At 52.1% G+C, this 18,497-nt stretch overlaps 1 protein-coding gene across 1 annotated transcript in view; it reads right to left on the bottom strand.

Annotated features, from left to right (window-relative positions):
- Positions 1 to 18,497, bottom strand: part of Crtac1 (cartilage acidic protein 1) — a 140,907-nt gene that overhangs the window by 1,837 nt on the left and 120,573 nt on the right. The window contains exons 7-13 of the mRNA XM_057779491.1: positions 18,190 to 18,335; positions 15,621 to 15,757; positions 12,182 to 12,264; positions 11,306 to 11,406; positions 10,954 to 11,122; positions 2,580 to 2,725; positions 1,881 to 1,923 (exon numbers count right to left, since the gene is read on the bottom strand). Of these exons, the coding sequence (XP_057635474.1) occupies positions 1,881 to 1,923; positions 2,580 to 2,725; positions 10,954 to 11,122; positions 11,306 to 11,406; positions 12,182 to 12,264; positions 15,621 to 15,757; positions 18,190 to 18,335 (825 nt within the window). The remainder of the gene's footprint in view (positions 1 to 1,880; positions 1,924 to 2,579; positions 2,726 to 10,953; positions 11,123 to 11,305; positions 11,407 to 12,181; positions 12,265 to 15,620; positions 15,758 to 18,189; positions 18,336 to 18,497) is intronic.

The raw sequence follows: 18,497 nt of genomic DNA, 5'->3' as shown, positions 1-18,497 counted from the left end.
AGACTGATTATTTCCAAAATGGAACTCTGATTTCCCTCAGCCCCTAAGCCTCTTCTGTCCCCTCTCCATCTTCCACAGTTCTGTCAATGCCACCACCAACTGCTCAGCCACACCAGTAGAAATCAGACTTATCTCCCCAGCCTCCTGTTTCCTCACCCCATGGTGCAATCCACTCTGCCCCAAAGCAGGCCTCTCATCTGTCCACCTTCCTCACTGCTACCACCCTATGCCCAGCCCCCACGGTCTCTTGCCTGGATGTCTGCAGTGGCTGCCTTACTGGCCTCCTGGCTTCCAGGCTTCCCTTCAATCCAGCCCGCAATTCAGCAGCCAGAGTGATCTTTTCAAAACGTGAATCCCATTAGGTCACTCTCCTACTTAGCTCCCAAGGGCCCAAGAACAAAGTCCAGACTCCTTCCGGGATCCTCAAGCCCCTCCTTGACCTGTGCTACCCTCCACCTCATCTTAACAATGACGCCACCTCTGACATCTCTGTGACGAGCTTGTGCCCTTGGCCTATGTTCTCCCTTAGGCTCCTTCTGGGGCTGGTACTTCAAATCCCGTAGTCTCGATTTACAAGCCCATCACCAGTGGCTCTTCCTGACTTCTCTGCTCAGACAGTCCCCGGGCTGCACCTTGCCGACAGGGTCCCTAAACCACTTTCTCACACCACGGAGTCCTGTGTCTGAGGTCTGATCCCTCCACCAGGATGCGAACCCTCAGGTAAGGAACTAGACTGCATCCCCAGAGCCGGACACGGTGCTTTAGTACCACGTAGGGGACCTACTGGGTGACAGAAAGGAAGAGCTGCCTGGCCAGTGATCTCAAAGGGTCCTCTCAGCATGTAGAGAAGACTCCAAAGTTTTATGTGTCTGTGCTGTGCATTCTCATGTGTCCAGAGTGGCACACGGACAGTATGGGGGAGTCACGTCTTCCCTTAGGCACCCATACTTCATTCTGTAGTTGTGTGCCCAGGCAGTATCCTCCATGGGCGCACTGACCCCTCTTTCTGTGGCTGTCCCACTCATCGTCCCCCAGGTCCCAGACTGACTTCGATTTCTCTGTCTGCCACCTGGGATCTACCTCAGATGACTAACACCCCCCTTGGCGCCTCCCTGCACATGCCATCCCTGGCCCCACATATATGGCCGTCAGCTGTTTGTATGTAGCCCACTCTGTTTCCTGGCTGTGAGCTCCACAAGAGTGGGCTTGTGTCTATTTTCTCTGGGTCTGAGGAAGAAAGAATCTACGCCCTAAGTCCTCGTTACAAATCAAGACATAAGGCTTTGGGTTGGACATCTTATGAACCCTGGGCTGCTAGATGCCCCCCGCCCCCATAGCGTAATTGGGAGATTTGAGAAAATCAAGAAACCCTCATTGACCTGGCATCTGGAAGCTACCAGTCTCCCCTGTACTGTACCCGGCTGCAGTCTCCTGTCTACACGGTGATCACAGTTCACACCCTGTTGTGCCCGAATGCCTCCTACAGTCAGCTCTGCCTCCATGGGTCTGTCAGTCTCCTGGCTGACTGCTCCTTAGGCTGGCCATAGAACGTTTCTGGCAGGGTGAGGCTTATCCATCACCGTCTGAGTGTCTGTGTGGAAGCATGTACCATCCGCAGGTTTGTTCTCCTGCTATTCATGGCAGGCAGGGACTGCCAATGCCCAGCAGCAGAATGAGTCAGCCTGCAGTTGCTAAAGTCACTCTCACCTTGGTGAGGTATGGGGTGACTGTCTTGGCGCCTGGATCTCTAAGGACCGAAGGCACCTTCCTCTCCCTATCTCTAGCCCCTGTCTGTGTCTTAGGCCTTGGTAGGTCAGGCTGAGAGTCCCCAGGAAGATCCCAGCCTCTGCCCTGTCCTCTGATGCTTATAGGTGACTCACCCATGCAATGGCCATTGTCCTGCTGGGAGAATCCTTGTCCGCACTGCAAGGTGGCAGAAGCAGAGACACTTGTGAGTTGAGAGGCCCCATCTCAGGTCCCTTCCTCGTCACAGCCACAGAGCAGCTGTCACTGCTCTTAGCCTGAGCCTGAGGGCAGCCTGTCCCTCCCTCCCTCCCTCCCTCCCTCCCTCCCTCCCTCCCTCCCTCCCTCCCTCCCTCCCTCTATTCTGCCTTATGCTAAGCATGGAGATGGTGTTGAGGCAGAGGGCAGAGCATGTCATTCAAACTCTCCCTGCATTTGAGATCTATGTACCTGACACAGACCTGAAGCTGGACCAGGACTCTACCCTCAAGGATCCTAGTTTATGGTCTGAGCCTCATCCAAGGACAATAGGAGGTCTCTTCGGGTATTCAGGAAAGACAAGGGCAGCAGGAGACTAGGGATTGGTTCTCAACCCACTGCACAACTGGCTATGTAGCCTTAGCTGGCCTTGGCTTCACTCTCTGGGCCTCTGGTTTCCTCCCCTGTGAAATGGGTGCAAACCCCGCTGCCCTGCCAACCCCCCAGAATTCTGTGAGAAGCTGGAGATGTGGGTACAGCAGGTTGCAAAGCTACAAGTGGAGCCGTCATCTCCCCCATTCTAGAGCGAGTCTACAGATTCGTCCCTAGGATAATGAGACCCAGAGGTCTTGGCCCACCTCTAGTGGGGCTGTGTCCTGAAGTTTGTCCTCATCCCGGGGGTAGAGGATCTCCAACACCGAGTTCATCTCCCCGCTGGCCACACTGCGGCTGACCATCTTGCCGTCTGGCCATGTCACCTCCACGCTGCTGGCTTCATCCCTTCCTGTTGGAGGAAGGAGAGGGGTCAGGAGCAGAGGTGACAGGGCCTCTTGGAGTACTAGCAGAAGCATGCTAACAGAGAGAGTAGCTAATGCACTCTTCCCAGGGCCGTGGGGAGGAGTAAGATAGATTTGAGGAAGCTCCTCCTCGGGGCCAGACCATCCAATCGACCACTCTGCAGTGATGGAGAGGCCTGGTGTCGGCCTTGTCCAGTTCACTAGCCTCTGGCCACATGCAGGATGGGAGTGACCGAAGAACTGAATTTAACATTTTACTTAATTGAAATTAATTTACAACTCAACAGCCACATGATGCTAGTGGTGGCCGTATTGGAGAACTTTTATTGTAGCCAACAGGTCAGGCAGCAGGAGGCTGAATTCGGGGAGCTGTAAGGCTTGATGGGAAGCAGGCTAGCTTTAGAGCCAGGGGTTCAAATCCTGCTGTCACTTGCTTGATAAGCTGCAAGAACATGATGAAGGCCAGGTGGTTGGGAGTCCTGGGTACAAGTCCTAGCTCTGCAGCCAGCTCGCTTCACTGTGCTCTTCTGAACATGCCTCTGATATTTCTATTGATGGAGCTCTGCTAGGAGTCAAGCCTTTTTTTTTTTTTTTTTTTTTTTTTGTCACTGGGAATGTTCTCTCATGGGTTTCCTTCTCCATCTGGGAGGCAAGCAAACAGACGAACAAATAAATCTTGGTAGATAGTGCCAAGCTTTGTGATGAAAAGACCCGGAGACTGGCCAAGGTCCCGTTCAGTGGTCCGGGACAAACTCCTGGGGAGGAGCACTTTAGCTGAGCTGTAAGTAAAGACCCAGGAAAGATGGGGTAGAGAAAGGCCGCTCTGCGGATCTGTGATCCTTACAGAACATACCCAGGAAGCTCGGACAGTGTCCCTTGTGAGTTCGTCACACACATCCTGAGAGCAGCATGCTGTATCAATGACAAAAAGTGGGCTGGGAAGATTGGTCAGGTGTTCAGGCATTGTCTAGGTGTGCCCAGCTCCTGCCTAAGGAAGCAGGCTAGCCTGTGGCAAGATCTGGCTAAAAGCAATGATGTGGAGGTGGGGGTTGATCGCCCTCACCTGTGGGCCTTTCTCAGGTTACCAGGGAAGGCAGGCAGTGCTTGTGCCCCCAGCCCGGCTCCTCCCATAGACCCACTGGGTGGGCCGGCCTAAGTTTCTGTCTAGTCAAGAGGGGGCTCCTCAGGGGCCTGACTGCTATCCTACTCCTAGAGCAGGTGGGGGGGAGTGCAGGGGGGGGGAGTACGGGGGTGGGGTGGGAGAGAGACTGAGAGGGCCAAGTATAGATTTTCTGTTTTGAAGCCGAATCGCGAGGCCCACGAATCTGGCGCTTTTAGGGTGTGCAGGGCCCAAATTAAGTGGCTCATGAGAAAAGCAAACGTTTTCCATTAAAAAAAGGAGACAAAAGCAAGTGTTTCTCACCTATGCTGACAGAACAGCTCCATGAATACATTTTACAGCCCGACTGAAGCCACAAATAACTCAAAGACTTGAGGAATATTCATAGACACAAATTTGCAGCCCCCATGGGGCCCGTGGCTCTGGACCAGATTGTCTCTCCCTGAATACGGGGGAGGGGCTGTTAGATGAGCAAGCCGTCCTTTCTGGGACTCAGCTTCTTTGTCTGAAACTTAGGGGTGCAGGCTCAAAGCCCCACTGTCCAGAGAAGCCCAGCGTTTCTCCCCTGGAGTCTGAATACTGCCCCACTGATGACTCTTGGCCGCATCAGCTCTTAGACAAGTCAGTAGTAATGGTGAACACTGACAGCATGCCCAGACCAGACCAGACCAAATGCTTCATGGTGTGAACAAACCAGCTCCTCCCATGTGAAAGGTGTTGTCTACACAATCTTCATCTTGGAAAATACTGAGACCTGGAGAGGCTAGGGAAATCACCCAGTCACTCACCTAAGGCCTGTCTGCTCCGCTTTTGTTATGCTGCCCTTCCCTTCCGTCATATAGCAAATGTTGGGCAGGGATCTAGGATTCAGCATTGAATGAAAACGACCCAAGCAAGTGGGACAGAGCTGGTTGCTATGGGATTAATGAGCAAGGTGAGGCCATAACAAGTGAGGGAGGGGCTGTGATGGAACTGGTCCACTTGGTGGGGATGGTGGGTTCAGTGGGGAATGATTTTCTGGGGCAGAGAAGAAAAGCACTCAAGGCAGGGGAGCGAGCTTGGTAAGGCCACCGGTGTGAAAGCACAAGTTATGTTTGAAGATGCAGAAGTTCCAAGTTGGGGAAGCAGACTGGAAGGATGCTATTGGGTGGGATGTGGGGAGGCGGGAACCTAGGGGAGCCCTTTGGAGACTTTGCACCTGCAAGGTGGGCATTTCAGGCCTATTCTCTGGATTTAATCACTGAGGCTTGGCAAGGTAGGAGGTGACTTGGGGACATCTGAGCTAGTGGTGAAACCCAGACTCAGGTCCTTGGATAGGTAGCTAGATTCCTTGGCTCCAGGCTGCTGGCCAGGTGTCTCCAGTGTTCCCAAGGCTGTACAACTGCAGGGCCTGGCTCCCTGCCTCTGAGGTGAGGCAGTCACACCGCCAGGCTGCCACACGGGGAGAGTTCTGTCTGGGCGGGGCCATTAGCCAGCAGAGCCATAGGTGTAGGTCAGGAACAGCAGGGAGTTGCCTCTGGCAGCTTTGAAAGGACAAAGGCCAGGGACCCGCGTGGCACTGTGCTTTTCAGAGTTACAAGCAAAGCAGATGGTGGGAATCCAGTTGGTGGAATATTTTTGCACTTCAATAAAGTCATTTTTATGTGGGCCACTGAATTTTCCTTCCCTAAATGAGCACCAGCCGGTTTGAAGGCAGCTCTGAGTCACTTGTAAACAATTAACTAAAGGGAAGGAGTGTGGGGGTGGGGGCGGGGTGGTATCCATGCGTGGGGTTGGGAGAGCTTGAGTGGGTGACCCCAGCGGGGGCACTGGGGGCCACGTGGGTTAGCAGTCCTTGTTTTTACCTGCTGGGTTTGACTGTATAGTTGTTCAGCCCACTGGCACGCAGGAGATGCTGTGGCAGCCCTGGGGGGCTGGGCGGGCAGTATTCAGCACCATGAACAGAAAGGGTTATTTATGAAGTCAGCAGGTGGTCTGCACCCAGGAGGGGTAGAGACCAGTCAGGGCAGCTGCTCAGGAATGGCAGAATGTGGTTAGGGTTCCCTAGAGTGAGGGCAGGGTCTGCTGAGGAGGAGCAAGACCCATAAAGCCCTGCATAGCTGAGTGGGTCCTCAGGGGACCCCTGGAGAACAAGGCTAGGAAAGTTCCTGAGGTTTTTGCTTCCCGGTGCAGCACAGCTCAGGTTTCTAGGGAGGGAGGTGAGGAAACACATAAGGGTCTGACTGTCTGTCTGTCCTTATTGCTCTTGCACCATCTTAGTAAAGCCTGGAGCATTCAGAGAGGCAACTGCAGGTAGGTGTGTCTCAGCCAGTGCAGTCTGGAGTCTGATGCGCCCCGTGTCGATGGGAAGGGGTATGCACACACGTGTACTCACCTCTGCATTCACACCAGCTCCCCACACCTTGCAGCAACATCAGAGAGAAGCAGCAGGGAGTGATTCATGGAGCGAGAACCACCAGGGAGCAGGGTTGCTGAGCATGGGCTCGAAGTGTACGCCATGAGGGACTCTTGCAACCCTCTCCCCTCCAGATCTGGGCCCCTGGACACAGCCTCACCCCCTATTCTGCTTCTTGGCCCCACAGAACCCCAGGGCAGGCCTTTCTTGAACACGTGACCTAGACAGCCCCCTTCGCACCTCCAACTACACGGACCTGGAAACAATCTAGCTGTCCATCAACAGGGGACTTGGTAAATAAATTATGAACGCTGCCACACAGCGAAACACTCTGCGGCTCTGGAGGAAAATAAAAGAGATGTGCACAGACTTGGAGGGATGGCCCAGCTTTTACTGTGCAGGGGAGGAAAAGAGCAAGCGGAGGAAATGCCATCATTTTTGTTTTGTTTTTTTAAAGAAACAAAGCTAAGTAGTGTGTGCATCTTAAAAGCGCCCCCGTGTGTACTGCATGGGGTAAAGGCTGATTAGGAGCTTGGCCTCCTAGCTGGAAACTGCTGCTTGTCCCTCTTCCTCCCCACTCCTAACTCCCTTCCCCTGCTTGGCGTTTTCTTTCTTTGTGGTACCTAATGCAATCTTCACATGGTCTATTTCGCCTGTCTATTCCACTCATCATGTCTCCCGTGCTTCCTTCCCACTAGAATGCAGAGGTGCTCAAGGCAAGGCCCTTGATGCAGATACTGCCGGGTGGCTAGTAGGTGTTCAGTGAGCATGTACTGGATGGAGTCAAATGGCGCCGGAGTGAATGAGGAAATGTTTGTTTGTTGTTTTGTTCTTTACTTAACATTCCAAGCACTGTGATGAGATTGCGGGTGATTTTTACTTCTTTTTATGATTTGTTGTATTGTCTCGCTTTCCTATAATCAATACACATTGTTCTCACAATCAAGAGAAATGTTTGAGAAGTGTTTTAAGAGGACTCGAAAAACGTGAGCCGTGGGGCTGCTGCCCTGCACACATCCTCTCTCGCCTCAGCTCTGGCTCTGGCTCCCCTGGACCTGCCCAGACGCCCCCTCTGTCCATCAGGCCCTGTCTAGCCTCCCTTGGAGACCGCCCCCCCCCCCAGCTCCTACTTTCCAAGCACTGCTCCTATCCCTCCAACTGAGTACTCCCACCACTGGGCCTTGGTTCGTGCTAGCCTGGCCTCTGGAATGCTCTCAGCCCTGCCTTCCCCTGCACCCCCACCCCCACTTCTAAGTTCCTACTATCTTGCTAGCTCTCCTCCTAGTCTCCTCCTCACTTGGCAAAGCTGTCCAGGGCAAGAATGATTTCCCTTGCTCCATCTTCTCAAGGCTCAGGACTGCATGAGACTTCCTGGGTTTATCCGCAGACTGGCAGCAGCATTTCTTCCAGTCTCTGCCTCTCTTGCCTTCTGCTTCTGCCCTGTTTCTCTTCCTTTGCTCGTTTTCCTCAGTCATTCCTGACACCTGGTTTCCCCACTGTCTCCTTCTCTGCCCTCTCTGTGCTCTGTTGCGTTGCTGGTTCTCCATAAGTCAGGAAGGACAACTATGCTCAGCCCATTAAGAACCTGCTGGGATCCTAAGGGGCCCTGAAGAGGCAGGGATGGAGTTGGCCTGGCCCACTGTTTGGGTTTCTGGTCTGGTCCACGGAGCTGCTCTGTGGTCACTGTTGATCTCAGGCAAGGGTCTGTTCCTGAGACTAGGCGTCTTTCTAGTGTCCCTCTGGAAAGGGAGCCCCCAAAAGAGGAGCCTGATAGGGGTAGGGTGGGAGCCTTTGCAGCAATTTGGTTCAAACCAACAGCAAATCCCATTTTTTGCCCAGTATTGAAGGCTGCTGTCAGGGGTGGGTCCCCTGACTAGATGTAGTGTGTGCTACATTGGGTGTTAGTATACTCCTGAGCACCCTGGATCTCATCAAATGACCCTGCATGCTGCCTAGTTGAGGAAGCAGGCTCTTCTCCTGGTGGTGACAGATTCTGGAGAGGAAAGGACCCAGAGATGCCCCCTAATACACAAAATAGCAGAGACAGTCCACAGGACGTGGGGCCAGACGGCCTCAGCCCAGCTCTGCTGCTCTATTCTGGAAGCCTCAATTTCCTTTTCTGTTCAGCGGGGCTGACATCTAGCTTGATAAACATTTCAACTTTGAAACCACAGCGGCCACCTTGGTGCCTGAATGGCCTTTCGGGATACCCACAAGCTGAAGGGATACTCGCATCAGGAAGAAAGAGACAGAGAAGCCATGGGAGGAGTCACCAAGCCCAGCAACTCAGTTTCTTAGGAGGGCTCCAAAGCCAGCCAATCCCCACCTGGAGCTGTGAATTGGTCAGTGTGTTTAAACATCACCTCAGCATTCTGGCCTGCAAAGTAGAGACTGTGGTTCATAATTCATCAGGTTCCCAGGAGAACTGATGAAGAATTTGGGCAGAGCCCTGCTCGCTGGAAGCAGGCTGTTGGTGTCGGCTACGGTTAATTTGAAAGAGGGAGAACTCCATGCTTAAAAGTCAGCTTGTACCCTTAGGGCCAGCATAGCAAATGGCTGACCTAGGAGTGACAGATGCCCCAGGCTCAGGCTCACCCCACCCAAGCCAGGGAATAGGCTCATATAACTAGGCTCTGGGTCTCCTAAATATTTATTGCTTCTTTCTCAGACTACATAAATATTATGTGTTCCCTATAAAAACCAGAATGCACACACATATACTAGAACATATGGTAGAAAATACAAACCACATTTTCAGGCAGGCCTGAGTTTGAATCCCACCTCTGCCATTTGAGAATCATGAGCTCATGGGCAGGCTTCCCTTAACATTTGGATCCACAGTTTCCCATTTGCAAGATGGAGATAGCAATGCCCACCTGAGGGTACTCGTGAGGTTGAGTTCATTCATGAGAACTGGGTGCCCAGCATTGTATTCAGCATACGCGGGAGTCCCTGTAGTAATCTCGTCACTCAGATGGGATGGTTTACACTCTTGGCACTTCTTTCCTTAGTTTTTTTTTCTTTGTGCATATACGATGTGTGCTTAATATTAATGCTTCTACATATTTATCGATTAGAGAACATACTGTCTAATCTTTTTATATTAAAATCATATCACCCCATGAGGTGCTAGCACACAGGAAAGCATCTGGTGAAAGCTGGGCAATCTTTGGCTCAAATGCTTTGACTTGTGGCCCACCTCTTCCTCAATGCTCCGTAGTCTTTTCCCCATTAATTGTAATCCCTGCATGCTCCCTGAAGAATTTTCACATCTCCCTATAACCTCCACATTTTTAAAAAACAGTTTATTTGGACATAACGGGAGAGCTAGCAGGGTTGTGAAGACAGCACAGAGGGATTCATGTAGGTAGCTGCCCCAGAGCCTATGGCTTGCTTCATGGTCGTACTACATGGAAATTAGGGCCTTGCCATGGGAACAGGTGTGTGAACAGTTCTTTGTCATGAATCACACATTAGATTCGTGTAGCCACTGCCACTGAGACACTCACTGCCCATCGCTGTGGAGATGCCCCTCATGATTTACCTGCCCTTCACTACCTCCAACCTGAACTGCCCATCTTCAGCTCTATGATGTGGTCATTTTGGGAAGGTGACTTTGACAATGAGACTTCTTATTGCCAAATCACATTCTGCAGCATCAACAAGGCAAGTGTCCTTTGCTTCTGTTTTTGTTTTGTGATACAGGGTTTCTCTATGTAGCCCTGGCTGTCCCAGAACTCACTCTGTAGACCAGGCTGGCCTTGCACTCAGAGATCTGCCTGCCTTGTCCCCTGAGTGCCAGGATTAAAGGTGTGCTCCACCGCCACCACACAGCACAGCTTTTCTTTTCTAAAAGAATCTACCAAGCAGTTAGGCCAGTGAGATGACTCAGCAGGTAGAGGCACTTGCCATGCAAGCCTGGTGACCTGAGTTCAATCCCTGGGACCCACATAAAGGTGGAAGAGACAATTAACTCCACAATATGTCCTCTGATCCCCACATACATGAATGCCCATACACACACTAAGAATAAACACACAACTAAAACTATGATTGACCATGCTATTTACAGGATGGGAGCATATGTCCCACAGCAGCGAGAGAGCCAGCTTCTCCTGTGTCTGGAGGCTGCCCAGCCCCTAGCAGCATTCTTTTGGGGTATCCTAAGAGGTGGGCAGTACAGCTCAGGGGTGCCAGGGACATGCTGTTGGTTTGCTTCTGGGGCGTGTGGAGACTGCAGGTTTTAGACATAAAAGCAGGTTTTTGTTTTGTTTTGTTTTGAATCCTGTCCTCCACCAAGATCCAACCTTCACCCTTAGGGTGACTTTGTGCCCATCGAAAACTCAGGGCTCTAAGCCTTCCATTCAAGGAAGTCATCAGCACCCTAAATACTGACCTAGCTCAATAAGGTCAGGGGGCAGCTACTCTGAACATATTTGGTGGAGACCAGTGTGTGAACAAGTCTATGTATGACCTGGGCAGAAGGAGAATTATGTACTCTGACCCCAAAGTGAGCTAAATCCACAAACGCCCAGGGGTGGGGGCTCCTGCAGGCGAGGGGCAACCTTCCCCGCATTCCTTTCTTCTGAGCATAGACTCACAGTCAGCATTTACTGTGATGCCATAAAGAAGCTGAATCTCACCGCACATGGCAAGACACATTGTAGAATCTGCTGCCATTCCCATGGGCCCCGACTCACCCAGGCCAAAATGTGCCACAGGCTCCATCTCACACAGGTAACCGGAGCCCCCATCAATGATCCGTAGGTGCGCCCCACTCTTCTTGGTGTAGAGTACAACCTTGGCACCCCTGGCAAAGGCCCCAAACCGGGTGCGGGGCACCACACGTAACCAGTTGTTGCTGAAGCCCTGGGGGAAGGAAGGTGGTGATCATCAGCTGGATTGGCATAGAGCAGGGCCCTTAGCTCCCAGCCTGGTGTGCTCTCAGTGGCCCATGAAGGCAAGGAACCTGGGCTTGCTAGCCAGCATGATGGGAAGTGGGAACTGGAAAGCCTTGGACCGGAAGCTAAGGGCCCTGACATAGGTGCATACCTGATTTCCCCGGAAGACAGATAGTGGCTGAGCCATGGACTCTCCATGTGACAAGATGAGGTCCAGCATGCCATCTCCATCGAAGTCGGTCACCACGCCCCCTACAAACAACGCAGATTTCACCTCTAGCCATTAGCCCAGCCACTAGACTAAGGGGGAGGAGGGGCTTCCTGGTGTGGTGACAATAACCATGAGTATGAAAGGCAAAAAGAGAAAACAAACAGGCTGGGGCAGGAACAGGGCTGCAGGCCCATCTCTCTCTTGTCCATCATCCAGCTCAAGACAGGAACTCACAGAAAAGCTTTCCTTCCTTTTCCTGAATGTTCATGAATGGGATGGGTGCAAGCTACTACCTGCTTTTCTTGTGGTTTGATGATATACCTCTTTATTTACACAGTGGTTTTTGTTTCTCTTTTTCAGCTTCTCTAGTGTTTGTATAGGCATGGTCTATTTTTGGTTCTCCCTACAACCCAAAGACGTGAGAAAGGAAGACACTCTCATTTTGTGGAAAACAAAACCCAGAAAACAAAGTAACTACAGACCTGGGTCCTAGAATTCCCAGGCAAGTGCTCTTTATCTGGCTGATTGCCAGGAGGGGAGGGGTCAGACCCAGGATGCCTGCCAGGGAACAGAGGGGACTCTTCCCAAGACATGGCCAGAGAAACAGCAGCCTCCGCACGAATCCTGCTCCTCCCCAGCAGGCCTGGGGACGGAAGGAGGGGTGGTCTCCTTCCCTGACTCCTGCCTTTAGGCCCATGGCTCTCCTCCATTCCCATCCTCCTCTGGGATCTCAGGGTGGCAGGTACACCCTGGCTGTCTGACTTCTTGCTCCTCCCTGCCCAAGGGTATGGATTGTGCTGAGCTGGGTGGCCTTACCTGTACCCCGGCCCTCAGGCTCTAGGGCGTCACCAGGATTGAGCTCCTCGATGAGGGGGTCTCCATGCTCCCTGCGGATAACACTGTAGAAAAGACAGACTTGGTCCAACAGGGCCCTGTGGGCTCCCTACACCTACTGCCCCAGCCACTCGGTTCTGTCCCTTGAGTAGCCCCAACGCTGTGCTCTGATGCCCATGGACTTTCTCTCTCTCACAGCCTCTGACTTCACTATGGCTGTTCCCTTCTTGCGCTTTAATTTATGCGGGTAAACATTGATTTTTCCTTCTCTAATAGATGAATTATAGACAGCCTGGGAGGGGCAGGTGATGGATGGAGAAGGGCAGAGGCGCAGCTACCTTCAACTGATCTTCATGCTCCTCCAAAGGATGCTGGGTTCCATAGCTCTGGATGTAGCTGAGGGATTAACTCTCTGCAGGTTCTCCCGCCTCAGCCCACTTGCCAGCTCGCCCTCCACTGACTGGCTGTCCTGAAAGTCATCCCTGCCCCCTCTGCTGTCTTTATTGCTCTCCTGGCCTTTATCACTTTCTGCCCACGGTAACACTGCCCAGGGTGTCTTATCTCTCAAGCCCGTCTATGAGCTCGCTGTACGCTGGGACCTTGTGTTAGCCATCTTGGCTTATCCCACAGCACTGAACACAGGGTCTATCTCTCAAGTCAGCTCCAAGCACAAGTCTGTGGGGGAGTTGGAGTGAATTCCTGAGGCAAATAGGAAGGGTACCTTTAGGTTGTGAGAGCCTTTCTGTGTATTTGGAATACTCAGTCTTGTCCCTGAGCACTTCTGAGACTCCATGTCTTGCCCTCTCTATATGAAGAGTTATGTGGACAACAGCGGTGTTAGCTTTCCTCTCTAGCTTCCCTCACTTGTTGGATTCTGTAGCTGTGGATCCTCTGCCCTGGCTGGATGAGGAGCCTGGGGCGGGAGGAACTTGTACTCCTCTCCTAAGCATACGATCTGCTCAAACCACACTGTGTCCCAAAAGCTGGAGCCTGTGGTGACTGGATGCGGACCGCTGCAGATGTGCAGGCACTTGCAGGGCTGTACAGATGCCCGTGACACATCCTCCATTCACCTAGAGCATCTAGGTTGAGCACGCCCATGTGTACACATGGGTGGCACACAGTGTACCTGGGAAGGGTGCTGTGCACACACACACGGGCACACATGCATGTGCTAGAGGTAAGACTCTTCAGCTTGTGGACTCACACTGTCCTGTTGACTATTTGTGGGCTACAGGCTCTGCTGCAGCTGGGTAGACACAAAGAGTGGCAAAGGGAAGAGGGAAATGGCCAGACTGGCATTTCAGCAGGCTGCTATGATGGACTAGAGACCAGGGGAGGGCTGTGGTGGGCACAGAAAGCCCACAAGACCAGAAAGTGGTACTGGACTTGAGACCAGACCAGAGGTATTTAGATGTTTATGTGGGAGGCAGCCCATGCCCCACTAGACCTGGGAGAGTCCGTGCTTGCATAGCCATCACGGGCACCTATCACTGGGGCTTGGATCTGGTCTGGGTGAAATGCTGCTTGAAGCATCATTAAAGGACCATGAGGCTTTGGGTCCCCAGTGCCCAAGCATGTTGCAGGAGAGACAGAGCTCCAGGGACTAGTCCCTTCAGTGATGGTAACAAGCTGGCACAGTACAAGGCAAGTGAGGGTTAAACTTTCAAGCTGCCAGCTGAGCAGCCGTCCCAGCTGCAGCCCTTAAGCTGTGTGCTCAGGACCCAGCCATCTGCCTCTGGGACTTGAGGCCCAGCTGTGTACCTAGACAGTGGCTTCTGTTGCCCCTGAGTGGAAGCGAACTCTGCCCCAGGGGTGACCATGTGGCGACTGTCCACTGACAATCCAGGGCCAGCCTTTCTTGGGCAGCATGGGAAGCTGGGAGGTTGGAACAGGCCAGGAAGGTGGACAGGCTGAAAGGTCCCTGGGTTCTTGGGCTACAGAACCAGACCCTAGCCAAGTCGCTGCTCAGGGCCCTGGCAAGTGACACTTTATTAGCCAGAGAAGGAAGGCAGCATCTCTGTTAACGAGCAATTGATCTTCTGCAATTAATCTAGAAGTTGTGAATAAGCTTTTTGCAAGGCACCTAATTAGTAAATCTGGTGCCTTCAGGGGGTGATTACATCCAGTCAGGATTGATGCTTGGTTAATAATTATATTTTAAAACATGCTTAGTCACAGCTTGCGCCTTTTATTAATAGTTGAGTCCCCCCTGAGAGAGGGAATAGGGACATGGAGGGCCATACAGGTGACCTGACCTATTTCCTGGCTCCAGGACCTTTGCTCCACCTTCTCTCCTCACCCCGCGTGTCTTAGCGACATCCCAGACCATGTGAGGTTTGTCCCCGTAGTGCTTTTCAAATATCTGTGTGGTAAGAATGTCTGTGTGCCTGCTGTTCTCGCTAGGCACTCGGAATCCTGAGCCTCCACCCTTGAGGCTTGGCCTGGACGTCTGAAGTGGGCCCCAAGACTCTACAGAAGCCCTTGGGAGATTCCTCCAGTCCCCACAAGATGTGTCACCTTGAAATTTGTCCCTTTCTCTTTAGAAATGATGCTCAGGTGCCAGAGGACTCAGATTTTCTCTCCGTTCTCTACCTTAACTGTTGTGGAATGATCTTTTTGTACACTGTGAAGATGTGTCACTCGGACTGGTTTAATAAAAGCTGAATGACCTATAGCTAGGCAGGATTTTTGGGACCGAGAGGACACTGGGAGGAAGAAAGGGTTTCCAGGAGATGCTGATGGAGCAAGACACGCCAGAGGCCAGGCAAAGCCATGAGCCATGTGGCAATACGTAGATTAATAAAAATGGGTTAATTTAAGTTGTAAGGGCTAGTTAGCAACAAGCCTAACTTTTATATATTATATAATGGCCGAGCTTTTATAATTAATAATAAGTCTCCATGTCATTAGTGGGGAGCCAGCAGTCCCGATGAAAAGGTCCAACTACACTTAGCCATCTCTTCCAGTGTTCCCCAAAAACGCTCTACAGAGTATCCATCCTCTGAGACACATCTCTGAAATATGTGTCCTGGGGCCATATCTATTTGAACACTCGGTCCATCTTTTGGAATGGTGGAATACTCAGTGGTTCTGTTATAGGTGCTCAGAAATCTCCAGTAAACAAGCCAGATCCCCTTTGCTTAGTCTAGGTTTATCCAACAGACTTGATCCTGGAAGCTTTTCTGAGGCTGTGGGAGTTGTTCTACCTCGTGGGGATGGAGCTGGGGTCTCTCTGGACCATAGCCTCGCCACTCACTTTCCAGCCACAACGAGGGCTGACGGCTAACTCAGGGTTCTCTCTCTGTCTTGCTTGGTTTCTGTCCTCCCCTCCGCTCTCTTTCTTAATCAATGACCATCCTCCCCTTGACACAACCTCTCTGACCCTTGGACTCCAGCCCCCATGGCCTGGATACGGTACCGGAAGAGGCGATTGGCTGCCGAGCTGCGGTAGGCGATGTTGTTGAAGAAGACTTCCAGTTCTTGGTCGTTGTCGAAGTCGGCAACAATGACAGTTCGGACCGGGGAGGGCATAGAGAACTTGGGCGAGGCAATGTCCTGGAGGAGAGAGTGCTGAGGGTCAGAAGACAGGAGGATGGAAACAAGCCCACGCCCCTCTACTGTGTGACTATGCACGGAGGAAACCCAGCACCTCTGTTATGTCCCCTCTCTTATGACCTGGAGTGGTGACCCTTGGGATGGCACAAACTTCAGACTGCCTGCAGAACACGGAAGGCGGAGTAACAGCTGCAGCTCACACCAGCTCACGCAGGGAGTTCTGAGATGGTTCCTGGTCCCAACCACACTCAGCCCTCCTTTCAGTCCCCTGAGTGGCCTGACGTCAGAGGTCCACTTTACAGATGGGATAACTGAGTCTTGAAGGGGGGTGATTGCTAACGATGGGGCCAGAGCCAGAGCTACATACTAAAGATTCTGGCCTTTCTTCTCGAGTGCTGAACCAGAAGCCAGGAAGGCCCTAGGAACCACCTGCTTTTGACTCCAGCCCCAGCACTGGCTTGACCTTCGGGAGGTCACTCAGTGCTTGGGCTGGATCTCACTGGGGGAAAGGCAGCAGCCTACACTGTGAGGCCTGCCATGTCAGGTGCACATAACAGAGTGGCCAGGAGACAGATCACTGGCAATCTGTGATGCCTTAACCTTGTCACTAGCCCCATGCAAAGCCAGACCTATAAGCTGTGTCTCTCATTGCTCCTACTTCCTCATTCTGATTCTTGGGAGTCTTAGGATTTTATTTGAGACATGATTTGAAGGAGTGTCATTATCATTTCCCCAGGACTTCTGGGGAGACTCTGGACCCAAGACAGCCAAGCTGGGAACCCTCCCCACAAGCGTTGGCAGTCTTGAGAGGGCGTGGCACAGGGTCCTAGGTGTGGGATTTGCCTCTGAAATGGAAGAAGAGCTGTGCAGATGGCCTTTTGTTTCTGGGCAGAATACTCCCATTGTGTATAGGTTGTCCCTTGAAGACATTCAGTGGCTGTTCAAATTTCACTGTGTAGGTGAAGAGAGCTGGGAAGGGCTGAGCTGGTTCTCTGGGAGCCCCTGCCCTTGGACCAGGCCCTGCCCTCCTCTCCTTCCATAGCCTGCTTTGGAACCACAGAAAGGAGCTTTCTTGGCTCAGCTGCAGAGATGCTTGCTCCTGGAGTCAGGAGAGGGTGACAGTCCTCATCAGCACTGTAATGAGGTTGATTAAGAGCCTGGCTGGCTGGTCAGGGTGGGCTGAGCAGGGTCTTCAGAGATGGGGAACAAGGAGACCTGAGGATCTCTAACTCATTACTGCTCCATCGATCCTGTAAAAATGGAAACTTACACAGCCCCCCTGGGGTTGCCCCTCTGCATGCCTGGGTTTCGAGATAATCTATGTAAAGCTCTTATCAGGGATCCTGGTACGTGGGTGGCACGTGATAAACGGGACATTTGTTGTTATTGTTATTGTGCAGCTCAGGGGCCTCAGAAGGCCAGCATGTTCTCTAACCTCAGCACAGGACATCTGAAGCCTTTGTACTGTAAGCCACAAAGTTGATAATTTTATAATGGGGGCTGTCCTGTGCATTGTGCAGTGTCTGCAGCAACCTTGCTGGCTTTTGTCCTTCCCTAGTCAGGACAGTTCAAAATGTTCCCAGACATTGTCAAATATCCTGGGACAGGGAGGGCAAAATCATTTCTTCTGTGAGTCTGGGCTAGAATGCGGGACAGAGAAGGAACTTGCTCAGAATTCCAGGATCAATGTCCTAGGTTCTAGGCAAGAGTCCTCTTCTCCAGATGGTCTAGAGTCTCAGCAGGGAAGGGAACACTGAGATCACTTTCGGTGGGACCTCTTCATGGTCACACAGAGTTTGGGGATCCTGGATATTCTCTGTGTTCACAAAGTTGGAATACTATAACCTTCCATTTTCTATTATGATGATTATTATTATTTACCAAGTCCTAATCTGGCTTCTCAATATTGGATTCATCAAATCCATACTCTGTCATCTGTTGGGAAAGCCCCAAACTCAGGCTCATCACTGTCACCCAGCAGCCCTCGGGGAGAACACTTGTCTGCCCACAGCTCAGGCAGGGGAACAAGGGTGTGTGTGTGTGTGTGTGTGTGTGTGTGTGGTTATCCTACCTTTTATTTGACTTTAGGGACAACCTGGGAGCTCCCTGGCCTCAACTTTCCTCTCCCATCACTCTACCATGAACCCCAGTTAGCAGCTACTGGTGGGGTGTCCCGGGAGACCCAAGGAACAGTAGTTGCCAAAGACTGAATTTCTCTGACAGGGTTCTTGCGGGATGCCTTGGAGACTCCTCTTTCTCTGCAGCCATTGTTCTCTGAAAGCCTGCACCTGGCTGAGGCTGGTGTCCTTGACCCTGCATGTCGCCTTTCTTGGGACCCCATCCCCAGCTCTAGAGAGGCCCATCGAAGCACAAAGCAGGTTTCCATCTCTTATGGTCTGCCCAGCTGCCATGCAGCACCTGGCTGTTCTTACCCTAAAACGGACCTTCCCGTGAGCACTCATCTGCAGATAGAGGCGGTGTGGGCCATTCCAGTTGCCGTAGACAATGTCCACTTTGCCGTCACGGTTGAAGTCTGCCAGGGCCACACCTCGCCCATGCTGGTGAGGGTCATCTACACCTGGGGAGGAGAGGCAGGAGCTCCAGGGTGCTATCCCTGGTGTATCCCATAAACATTCACCTCCAGCAACAAGAGGTGATCCTCTTACAGTCCCCGTTCTTCCGGGAAGATGGGGAGGCACAGCGGAATTCAGATGTTTTCATGGGAACAGGAAGTAGTACA

This window comes from Chionomys nivalis, chromosome 8 (assembly GCF_950005125.1).
Source record: "Chionomys nivalis chromosome 8, mChiNiv1.1, whole genome shotgun sequence".
Taxonomy (NCBI): Eukaryota; Metazoa; Chordata; class Mammalia; order Rodentia; family Cricetidae; genus Chionomys; species Chionomys nivalis.
This window is presented reverse-complemented; position numbering and strand designations above follow the sequence as displayed.